Source organism: Emydura macquarii, unplaced genomic scaffold (genome assembly GCF_026122565.2).
Source record: "Emydura macquarii macquarii isolate MOO-44397 ecotype Brisbane River unplaced genomic scaffold, CSIRO-AGI_Emac_v2 contig_2432, whole genome shotgun sequence".
NCBI classification, from domain to species: Eukaryota; Metazoa; Chordata; order Testudines; family Chelidae; genus Emydura; species Emydura macquarii.
In genome coordinates, this window is record NW_027132569.1 from 551097 (window position 1) to 563412 (window position 12316).

Genomic DNA, 12316 nt, shown 5'->3' on the forward strand with positions numbered 1-12316 from the left:
AACATACTGTGTAAGATACTAGCCCAGGCCGCAAATTTTGCTATGAATTATCTGTAGTAGGAAGAAAACACCAAGAAGCTGCACACTTGAGTTATACACCCAGGTTCTGGCCATGCTCTGATGCCTCAACCTTCTCTGGATCTGGGCTTACTTCCTCCATAGAGATCACATACCCCAAATATTTCACCTCCCTGCAGAAAAGCTGATATTTAATGGGCTTAACTTTCAAATTGGCACCCTTCAACTTACAAAGTACTGTTTCTGCAAATGTTCTTCAAAGGTCCAGCCTATCACAATGATATAATCCAGGTACATTTAGCAGGATGTTCCCTGCACATCTGCTAACATGTTATCCATGAGCCTCTGGAATGTACCAGGTGCATCACACTGAACTAAAAAAGTTCCTGCTTTGGTGCAGAAAGCCATTGTAGCTTTGTCTGGATGCACTTCCACTTGCCAGTGCCTACAAGGTGATGAACCAGCAGGCGTTAGTGAGGAGATTCAATGTGTCATCAGTCTGGGACAAGGTGTAGGCATATTTAACAGTGACATCAATCAGTCCACAGTAATCCGTGAAGACCCATGCACCTCCACATTTCTTCTCCACCAACAGCACTGAAGCAGTCCACAGACTCACAGGGGGCCTACTGACCCTTCTTCTTCTCCATTTCTTGCAGCTGTTGCTCAAATGCCTGCTGAAAATATAAATGAGAATCCTTTGAGGTCTTTGTTTGATAGGTCTGGCATTCTCAGTACTGATTCACTGCTTCATTAACCTGGCACATCCTAAATCATGGTCATCATGACTAAGTACATCTGCATGTTCTAACAAAGCTTCCTGTACTGTTCACACCTGTTCAGGGTGGTTTAACTAGAGCTCAAGCCCTAATTTTTTTGCATCACACTGGGCCTTTCTTCCAGCCCTTTGATGCCTTGACCGTGGTCCAGTCTCAGCTCCCTCACAACTGATTTCTTGGTTTTGTGATCTTCGTGCAGGGCCAACTCGGCCCCCAGTTACCATAGTATTGAATTAAATCTCACAGTCATTAATGTATTTATCTTCACTACATCCCTGTGAGATGGAAGATCACTACTATCCCCATTTTACAAATGGGAAACTGAGGCACATAGAGACTAGGGGTAGGATTCACAAAAGAATTAGGCATCTAATGCCCATTGATTTCAATGGGAGTTTAAATACCTTTGTGAATCCCATCTTAAATGATTTGCCCAAGGTAACACAAAATGTCTCTGACAGACCCAGGAACTGAACATTGGTCTCCCAAGTCCCCAGCTAGTACCCTAACCACTGATCCATCCCTCTTTCGAACCTTTGTTGCCTCTCTAAGGGCTTATCTATGCAGGGAAATGGACTGGCATAGCTAGAGCACTGTAATGATAAAAGTGACTTTATTGTGGAATATTTACTCTGATAAAGTTATTCCAGAATAGACTGATGTGTTCACATGGGGAGTTACCCCCACATAGCTGTAGAGGATTACTTATTGGGCTGTCGCTGTGCTGGTTATATTTCCTGTGTAGACAAGCCCTAAAACAAACAACTCAACTGGGGCTTCCTTCTCCCCTGTGCCAGATCTCCATTTGGTCCAGACTAGGGAGATGACCACCAGAGTTGCATCTCCCCAATACCGCTCAGCCTGGTTTTAGTGTTACTTACAGCAGCTGAGGAAGAGCAGTTGAATTGACAAAGCAGTGCTCTGCTCCTGCCCTATCACCACCACAGGAATTTTCCTTTAGCCATTTCCAGATAGAATCCATTCACTTTGCAGTGCATGGCACAAACTCGTAAATCCAGGCCAAAATTTTGAAGACACACGCTTTTCAATCCAGGGCTGCAGCATGCATCCACAGAGGTCTGTTTGGAAGTTGTAGTTAGATAATCACAGTAAAATGTGAAATTGATGTTACTGAAACCTGAAAATGGATTGAAATTGATGTTACTGAAATCCTTTTCACAGCAGCATCTCAGCTGCCACATTATACTTATTGTCTTTTGACCAAGAATAAGAAGTGGGCAGGCTTCACGTACTCTCATGTGTATCACTGCTGATGCCTTTTATCATTTTTTATTACTACAATATGCATGTCTTCCCTATTTTCTCTGCAGCAGCTGGACCAATTACTAGGAGAACAATACCATCTGTTTTCAGAGCTTGGACTCTCTGATTGGAGGGAAGAAAGAAATGCCCGGAATAAACAAGTTGTTCCAGATGCCACTGACACTACGCATCCTAGTGCTGGGTGCTCAGAAATGGTAGTTCCAAGGCACTTGAGTGGAAGTGAAACGTTCCCATCAACCTCAATGCCAGGAACACCTGAGATGCAGTTTTCTGCTATGGCAACAGCGGAGCCAGACCCACAGGAACTCCCCACCAGTAAAAAGGAAATAAAAGGTCCTTTCCAGCAAAAAATTGACTTTAAGGCTTTTCTACAGAGTGTAAGAATTCATTTTATTCTGGTCTCTAGTGTATTCTAATGTCAGAACATGCGGATACGAGATTATTATGTGTCTTATCATAGTGGTTAGAGGCTCAGCCAAGATTAGGGCCCCTTTGTGCTAGGTGTTGTACGTTCATCTACCAAGATATAAGCTAAAGAGTTTGCAATCTAACTAGACAGGGCAGACAAAGGGTGGAGTAGCATTATCAAAGTTAACTGCAGCAGTTGCTCATGGTAATGAGGGCAGTATAATTATTTTGATGGTATCAGCAATGCCTAGCCAGTCTGGAACTGCGTGTGATTGGTTGAAATCTATACCACTCTGTGTGAAATGAACAAGTAGCGATAGCCTGCAAAACAACTTGGACTATTTTACATTGACAGCAAAGGTGATAAATTTAGGGTTTCATGGGTTTTGTGTAAAAAGTGAAAATGATCATCTTTTTGACTGATCTGCTCTTATACTTTCACCATAAATAAGAAACAGGGTTTTTTCTTATTGTTCAAGATGCAAAATCTAGTAAAAGAGAGAAACTAGAAAGTGGTCTGGCTAAAAAGACAGATGGATGATCAACTTGGTCTTGTGCCTGAATGGTCTTTCACTTTTGCACTTATAAGTGTGGAACCAAACTCCATGTTAACCCCATTGAAATCAGTGGATTTCATTTTGCTCTCACACCGGTTTTACACATTGCAATTATCCCTGATTTATCTTGTAAAGCAGAATCAGGTCCATTAGTACACATTGCCAAGAATCAAGTCCCTGGCCTACAGAACCAAACAAGCAATTAAAGATTTCATTTAATGTATTGTGCTCCTTTATACCAGTTATTTAATGACTAAGATATTTTAGTTATTTAGTTTTTAGTTAATCACTAGTTTTTAGTTATTTAAAAACTAAGACTTACTTTTCTTTTTGGCAGCTGAAGAAATCTTTCCAAAATTCTTTCAGTAATGACACAACAGAATGAAGCGGTTGATGGAAGAAAGACAGACAACTTGTGGACTTCCCCATCTGTAAAATGGGTATAATGGTCCAGCCCTTCCCCATGAGGTGTGGGGAGGGAGTATTCAGTCACTGATGATTGGTACAGGCTCAGAGATTGAAAAGTACTTTGCGGATTATTACAAAACAAGGTGTTCATAAAATGTATCGGCTGGTGATGGAGTTTGATGCTCCAACACCTCATATAAAGTTGCCTGGAATTTCTCCTGAGTCCTTCGAATAGGGAGGAGATACTTCAGCCAAAACAAATTTATTTTAAAAAATTGTAATTGCCTGAAAATTGGGATTGAAAGTGACAGTAACACCACCATGAGGCCCATGGGACTCAGTAAAACATTTCACTGCCTTGTTTTTCTACAAGACACAGCAAGGAATGGTGAATATGAGCACATGGTGCAATGGGAGCTGTGCTAGATACTACCATGCCACACCATTTCATAGCAGATCAAATTGTTTTCTTAAGGCTAGGGAAGAGGGTGGGAGGAGCAGTGGTGGTGAGGGCGATCCATATTATTAGCCTCATTTCACAAATGGACAAATGGAGACACTGAGGCATGACTCACCCAAAACTATGGAGAGCCAAGAAAATTCAGCTGTTCTGATCCCCAAATCCATGCTCAACCTTCTAGATGAATTTCTCTCTCCTGAGGCTTGTATTTCTTGCTCTGAAATCAATAATCTGTGAAGGGGCCAAACAGAGTTGCCTGGGGAAATCAGCAGCAGCTGGGACCAACCTATCCCTGAGTGAGCTCATCACAGGAGATGATGCAACACGCTGTGATGTCAGCAGCCCATGTCGCCTAGCAGTTGCATAACATTCTGTCCCCAGAGGGCAGCAGCGTCTGGGAAAGCTGCCATTACTGCAGTCAGCAGCCAGACTGGGATTGGGAGGGCAACGATGAAGCGAGATGAGTAATTAGAAATAGCAGAGAAAGGACGTCAGTGACCTAGGAATGAGAGGGGTGTGGCAAATCAGAAAGACAAAGGAAAACAGGGACAATAAGAGGTGGAAGAGGAGCAACACAGGAAGGGGGGAATAATGAGCGCTAAGAGAACAATAGTGACAATGAGAGAGGAGCTATGAGACAAGAGGTAGGGTGGATGTGGGAGACATGCCAGGTGGTTAATGGCTGCAAGAAGGGCCGAGCTCAATATATCTCAGGTCCCTCTTGACAAATAACTAAACCAGCTTGAGCCCTCATCCCTCTCAGAAACCTGAACTCACCCTGCTGGGATGTCCTTAATAGGCAGACCATCCCCCCCTCTCAAGCACTGTAGGAATGGGTACAGTCAAGAACATTTTTATTAAAGGAAAGGGAATACCTTTGTAAATTTGGGAAAACACAGCAATAGCATTTATGTGAAAAAAGCCCTCTTCCAGTAACTTTGGCAGCAGTCTGCTTAACTCCCTTCCCACAAGACTGTCCCACAGTTAAAGACCCTTAGCTGCACTACCTCACCTCGCAATCAAACCTCACTCACAGTTTGAATCAGCAAGCAGTCCAAATATTTCTTTGCAGCTCTCTCTCTCCAGTCCCAAGGGAGCTGCTTTTCCAGTGTCAGTTGGATGTGCCACCATTTAACCTGGTTAATTAATTCAGCTTTATTGAGATGCAGGGAAGGCAAGGCCTCATTAGAGTCCACTTAGCTCTGCTGATATCCTTTGTGATGACTCACAGCAACATCATCCATCTGCATTGTCTCATGCTACAAACTCAACCTAGAAGAGAACCAAAGAACAATTAGACTATTTGGCCAAACACCTGAACTTCTAGAAATAAGCTCTTTGCCAGCTCTCCGGGAGCCCACAGCCTGTCAGAATCCAAGTTCATGTACAGTTATGGTGACTCCCCAAGTGCCACTAAAAGAATTGTGGGAAGGCAGCCTATGCAAATAGATCTCTCTATGGCAACACTTTTCAGCAATAGCGAGCATGGAGAGATCTTTCGCCTCTGGTCATAGGGCTTATAAATAGACGAGAGGATCAATGAAAGAGGGGCAAAGGATGAATGAGGAGTGATGAGCAGAGATGACGAGCGTCAAACACCAAGAACAGCAGACAGAAAAACAACAAGACAGACTCAATGAGAAGGAAGAAGAACTGATGGCAGGAGACAGGTGAAGCTGGAGTTGGGACTTCCTGTGGTTGGGATATTATGTCCAATAATAGTGACCTGATTGGGGTCTCCTGTCTTTCCTAAGAGTAAGGCTGAGGGCAGGGAAGGAACAGGAGCTATCTGCCGCCACTGCTGGGCAGGCGCCACTGCTCCATAAAGCATTTGATGCTATAAAAGAAGAGCTCCACACTGGCTCCTGGTGAAGCACCCTGGGCAGAAGGGGATGTCTACACTGCAATAAAACACCCATGGCTGGCCCATGTCAGCTGACAGGGCACAGGCTATGTGTGTGTGGGGGCTATAAAATTGCAATGTAGACACTTGGGATCCACCCGCACATGGACACTGCAATTTTACAGCCCCAGCCCCACAAGCCTGAGTCAGCTCACACAGGCCAGCCATGGGTGTTTTATTGCAGTGTAGACATACCCAAGAAGCTATTGTCGATCTAGTTAACTCTTGCCCTTCTTCTATTTCCCCAAGATGCTGGAGCCACTGGATTTACACCCCCCCTAGGCCTGCCCTAAGCACTCCCTTCTGTGCTTTAGAGTGCAAGCCACAGCCAGGTGGAAGCTCCTGAGCTCATAGAGCCCCCCGATAAGCAATTACTAGTGTGAAATAGCAGCGAATCCGATAACAAGGGGGTGGTGATTCTTTGAGTTTCTTGAATAGGCGGTGGCAGGAAAGGGCATCAGTATGGTTTCTGTATGTCTGTAAAAGGACCAGTGCCTGGGGTTTGTTTCCCACTCTTGGCTTCTCTGCTATTTCACTTGTGACACAGAGCTAAAAACGCCCACTTCCATGCAGGAGTGATATGCCACATATCAGAGGCGGGGTTACTGGGAGAGGGCTGGGAAAAAGTGCCAAAAGTCCTAATATTACAGCAACATATCTCAGCCCACCCCAAGTATTCAAAAATCACAAGCCAGGCTCCAAAAATCAGTGGCTTGGCTTAAAGACAATGACATTTTAAAAAATAACAGCTGTTTATTTTTATTTATGTTTATTTTTATTTGCCTGCTGGATTCTGAACCTTTACAGTGCACCTGGGGCATGGTTTCAAGCTCTTCCCTGCAACCATGGGACTAGAAACTTACTTTTTTAAATGAATTCTGGGATTTTCATGCAAACTCCTGATTGAGATTTAAGAGGGGATGGGGGGGAGCTCATGAGAAAAGCAGGAGAATTGGCAAAAATGGTATCTATAGTTAATTACATAGTCCAAGGCAAAATGGCCCAGATCATCAGAGGTATTTAGGCATCTAATTCCCATTTAAATCAATAGGAGTTAGTTAGATGCCTAAATACGTTCGAGGAGCTGGGCCAATTAAAGCAGCACAAACATATATGCCTCTCTTTAGCATATTGTTGAAATATTCGAGGGGGAACTTCTTGGCCCGTCTCTTCTCATCATGCAATAATAGAGTGAGACCTCTAGGATAGAGGTTTATTGTCATTTTTTCCTAGAAGTCATCTGATCATCCATCCTTTTCCTTTTGTGTGGCAGAGTTCAGAGCTGCATGCACTGCTCAAAGTAGGATGACGTGCGCTTCGCTTATAATTTCAAAGTGTAAGCTTAAAATCATTTTCATAGTTTGTATTTTTAATAGCATTCAGTTTTTATTAGACAATTTCAAAAGACATGGCATACATGAGAAGGGCTTACTTTTAATATGGCTTCATATTTATTATTCTGGAGATGAAGTTTGGTTTCAGAAAATGGAGACAGGTGTGTAACAGTTGATTAAATTAAACATTGTAGGTACTGGAATACACATGCTGATCCATGCCCATTTTCAGAGAGAGATATTGAAAGCGCCAGTTAAGCACTTGGAAATCAATAATCATAAAATGCTATTTCCTATCACCAAAGATATGAAGTATAGAGTGTCATGTTTGACCTCATATTGCATCCTGACATTATGATTTAGCCCCTCTTGAGATGCAATTTACAGATTTTCATAACTAAAACTTCACATAATTTTACCTGTTTTATACAGGCACCAACAACTAGAGTTTATTGAGTTGGTGTGAACACAGACATACTCTGTTAGGAAGATTATATGTGTAAAACGTGTTCTACAAGACCTTCCCAAATTACAAATAATGGTTTATACTGGTTCAGGCCCTCGTTCACATTAAGGTTGATGGATTCCCAAAAGAAAGAGTAACTTGACCAAAATGGAGCATTTTCAGGATGATAAACTAAAAACTCATCATCTTCCATCCATCTGTTGCCAAAAATGAAGGCCTCTAAGTGAAATAATTGGTGGCCAGCATTTTTCTCAGCTCCAGAGTTACCGGATAGATCAGTGGTTCTCAAACTTTCCAGACTACTGTGTCCCTTTCAGGAGTCTGATTTGTCTTGTGTACTCCCAAGTTTCACCTCACTTAAAAACTACTTGCTTACAAAATCAAACATCAAAATACAAAAGTGTCACAGCACACAATTACTGACAAATTGCTCGCTTTTTCAATTTTACCATATAATTATAAAATAAATCAATTGGAATGTAAATATTGTACTTACATTTCAGTGTACATAGAGCAGTATAAACAAGTCGTTGTCTGCATGGAATTTTTGTTTGAACTAACGTCACTAGTGCTTTTTTTGTAGCCTGTTATAAAATTAGGTAAATATTTGGTCAGTAGATGTATCTCCTGGAAGACCTCCGCGTACCCCCAGGGATACACGTACCCGTGATTGAGAACCACTGAGCTAGATACCCTACATTTTTTGCACTTAGTTATGTCTACACTGCAATTAAAATTCCATGGCTGGTCCATGGAAGCTGACTCATGCTCACAGGGCTCAGGCTCTGGAGCTGGTTAATTGTGGTGTAGACTTTCAGGCTCAGGCTGGAGCCTGGGCTCCGGGACCCTCCCCTCTCATGGGGTCCCAGAGCTTGGACTCCAGCCTGAGCCCAGATGTCTACATCACATTAACCAGTGCCTTAGTCCAAGCCACACAAGCCTGAGTCAGCTTGCAAGGACCAGCCATGAGTTTTTAATTACAATGTAGACATATAGCCTTAGGAACAGCATAGGTGAACTTACAACCGTCTCAAGAGAATTTAACATGCAGTTCAGCTCTTAAATGTCACTGTAAAAATTGCGCCTTCTGAGTCAATAGACCTGCTGAACAATAGAGACAGATCCGCTGCCTTTAATATCTAAAATAAATTGCAATGCTGTTTATTCCTATTAGCACAGGAAAACAAACACACCTAAAAGTGGGTGAGCCAGTTTCCAGTCCTCCTTGTGCATCAGCAACAGTACCATTGACAGACCTTCAGTTAGTTATACATGTGCAAACCCACTGAAGGCCACAGAACTCCACAGGTGACGCTGAGGCCCACATCCTCAAAGGGTTTGAAGATTTAATACCTTTGAGGCTCTGGGTCTGAGTGACCCATTCAAAGCCCATTGAAGCCAAAGGAAAGACCCCCCATTGGGGTCTGAGTCAGAGCTCTCTAAAGCCAAAGTCATAATTTGGCCTGGAGAAGCTTTGTTACTGGTCATGGTGCATGGGATGGAAAATCCCACCTTTTCTTTCAGAGCCCCGGTTGAATTTGCAGGCCTGGCAGTTAGGAATATCAACTTTTTATTTTGAATGGCAGATGTTCACTTGGGAACCCTGCAATCTCATTTTTACAGAGTCACATTTTAGCCTAGACTAGTACTTTGAGAATTTGAGGACTAGCACATACAGAAGTTGGGCTGCATGCCGCATACCACTGGCAAAACTCCCATTGATTTTTACATGAGTAAGGCAAATGGGATTTGGTCTTGTGAATAAATTTGCAGTATGTACATTCTCTTCTGATTTGCAAAGGATTTCCTTGCATCCTGGGTCTCAAAACAGGGGGGATAGACAAAATAAAACTTGCTTGTTTTTGATAGATTTTAATTTATGTAATGAGAACAGAGTTCTATTCAACGCATTTCTCAATAGCCACTTTCCAGAAGGACTGAATTGCATTTTCTAATCTTTGATGTTAATTTCATGACACTGAGGAACAAAAAGGGAACTCAATGGGTTTTTTTTGGTGTTTAATATTACAAAAGAAAGGTTGTTTTCACATGTATCTGCAAAACTTTCTGGTATTAACATTCATTGTTCCGTAGTATCATTATAGATGAACAGAAAATATAGCAATGAATGGGCATTTAATTAAACTGCAGGCAAAAGAGCTACTTCATGCAGCCACACGTGAAAAGAAACAGCCATTGTCATGGAAATTCAACAGGAATTTACCATTGAATTTCAGATCCACAAGTACTTTTTCCCTCCATAAATTTTATTCTAGTATTGTCCACTTCACATGCCTTAAGTTGTTACTTTTCACGATCTGACTGTTACTTTTAAATGTGACATTTCCCTACAAAGGGCACAGTTATTTAGCAAAAAACAGTTGTGTAACCCTCTCAGATAACGTCTGAATCATGGTTATAAAGGTTTAAAAAAAAAAATCACAGTGGGCTTTATCCTGCAGATGTTTTATTTGGCCCTACACACATACCTGAAATGTGACGCGATAAGCTGAGTTATATTGAGCATGAGCAGTTTGTGTATGCTGACAAAGCGCTCATTCTAATGAATGCCACTTCCTCAGAGATGCTGGTCTACTAAGGCTGCTTAAAACGTCTTTGCCTTCCTGGGGTACCTGCAGCAAAGCCAATACATTGTACTAGAGATTTTGGTCCCCTTACAGCCTGATCCAAATTCCGTTGACATCAGAATATCTGCAGAGCTACCATTTCCTCATACTGTAGTGATCCAACTTATCACAACACATTACTCAGAGTTACTGTGTGAAATCTTGTCTCCTTTGAAGTCAATGGAAATTCTGCCATTGGCTTTAGTGGGGAAGGATTTCACCCACTCTGACATACTGGAGTACAATCCAGACCAGTGAGGGGATGTGTCAATGCTTCCCTGTGACCTGGGGTGCCTTGCAATGCCTTGCTGCTGTAGCCTCCAACCTGGACTGCTCACAAACAGCCATCAGCATGCAGGTCACTTCCAGATGTGTTTGTGTAACTGCAGCGGCCAGTCACACCATGGCTTTCATCATCCTTGGTTATACTGCAGAGTGACCCTAACACACTCCTAGTCCCAGACTTTCCCCCAGAAATGTATCTCCTGCACTGCCCAGCCCTCTCTCAGACAGTCCAGAAATATTGTTAGTTATTTCTTTAAGCGAATAATATCCACCAGTTTATCATGATAATGAAGTTACTCAGACACTTTAACTTAAACATACTGATTAGATAAAGTGATAAAACAAGCTTATTAATTACAAAGAGAGAGGTTTTATGTCAGTACAAATAATGAGGCATAAAAGTCAGAAATAGTTACATGAAAAATAAAGAAAAAACACTTATTCTAGTGCCTAACTTAACAAATTATATTAAATTCAAGCAAAATTTCTCACCATATGCTTCCAGCAAGATTACTGACCAAACTCTTCAGGTCAGGATCCCCATCCCGATCTCAGAGTCTAATGACTGATTCTTTTTGTCTTCTCAGGTGCAGAAAATGCAATAGGGAGAGAGAGAAGGGTGTCTTGGGAATCTTTATCACTCCTTTTTATAGTTTCATTTCCCCTCTTGAAAAACATTTCCAGCTGAGAGCCGGAGCAGGATGTTCCCGGCTGGTTTTTTCACCTGTTTTGAGTTTCTTTTGTTTTTCCTCCCTGCTTGATGACTCTGTTTACTTCTTAGATGCAAATTAAGGCAAGCACACATTCCTTTGCTTAGGACAGACCTGTTTGCCAATGTCAGGCTGGGTGAGGCTGTGGAGTTTGGAATGTGTGTTAATAACATCATACGGGGGAATCTCATAACTTCACATACAATATTGCCACACATGTTTTATCAGGACAATACTGACCAGCAAATGCTGAGTGTTTCAAATGATACCTTAAAAGACATAACTTTTGTACAAATTTTATTACAATAGGCTGTGAATACAGGTGTGTATTCTATCACACCCACTACATGGTAACTGTACTGGTAACCACAGAATCTACAGAGTAATTGTATTTTCCATTACTGATAGCGAGGTCAGCAACTCAGTGGGAGGAAGCTCATGTGGATGAAGAACCAAAGAAAAGAGTGCACATATCCCTTGTGAAGCAAAGCATTGAATATTGTGTAGCTCTAAGGAAGGATAATAAACTGTAATGCATTTGAGTTGGGACAGGTGTCTAGTGGGCTGCCTTCAAACTGTGCTGAGCTGCATTGAAAATTATACTGAAGCTGATAAGCCTGGAAAAAGATGAAGAAAGAAGTGGCTTTGTGGTGATACAGCATGGGTCAAATTTTCAGAAGCATTCAGTGTTTGCCTAACTGTGCCCACTGAAATGAATGTTTTACGGTTGACTTCATTGGGATCAGAGATAGGCCAGTGCTCACTGCTTTTGAAAATCCCACCCTATATATATATATGTTTTTATCTTTTAAACCTTTTATGCCCTATCATTTGTTTAACACCTCTGTGCAGCCAGCAGTGCTGGAGAGATGATCTCCAGAGAAGTTCAGGCTTCTGAGTCTATTACCAGGAAACAGTTTGCTTAGAGCAGGAATTATGCAAGAGCTCGTACAACACAGTTCCTTCCCCAGTCAAATGCCCCTTCAGGTCACAGTTACAGCAGGCTTGTAGAGATCATCAGACCTGAAAGTGAATAGAACTAATGAGACTGGGGGGTAAAAACAGTGCAAAAATAGT

At 42.1% G+C, this 12316-nt stretch overlaps 1 protein-coding gene and 1 long non-coding RNA gene across 3 annotated transcripts in view; one reads left to right on the forward strand and one right to left on the reverse strand.

Moving 5' to 3' along the window:
- ITPRID1 (ITPR interacting domain containing 1) overlaps positions 1 to 3657 on the forward strand; it is a 56790-nt gene extending 53133 nt beyond the window's left edge. The window contains exons 14-15 of the mRNA XM_067562443.1: positions 2132 to 2458; positions 3384 to 3657. Of these exons, the coding sequence (XP_067418544.1) occupies positions 2132 to 2458; positions 3384 to 3431 (375 nt within the window). The 3' untranslated portion in view covers positions 3432 to 3657. The remainder of the gene's footprint in view (positions 1 to 2131; positions 2459 to 3383) is intronic.
- LOC137162564 (uncharacterized) lies at positions 187 to 11136 on the reverse strand. 2 transcript variants are annotated; one of them, XR_010922399.1, is made up of 4 exons: positions 11022 to 11136; positions 4949 to 5186; positions 1679 to 1935; positions 187 to 695 (listed from the first exon to the last, which is right to left on the reverse strand). It is a non-coding gene; the product is annotated as an uncharacterized lncRNA (long non-coding RNA). The 2 variants fall into 2 exon arrangements; XR_010922398.1 differs by lacking the exon at positions 11022 to 11136 and having other exon boundaries at positions 4949 to 5235.
- Between the last annotated feature and the right edge of the window lie 1180 nt (positions 11137 to 12316).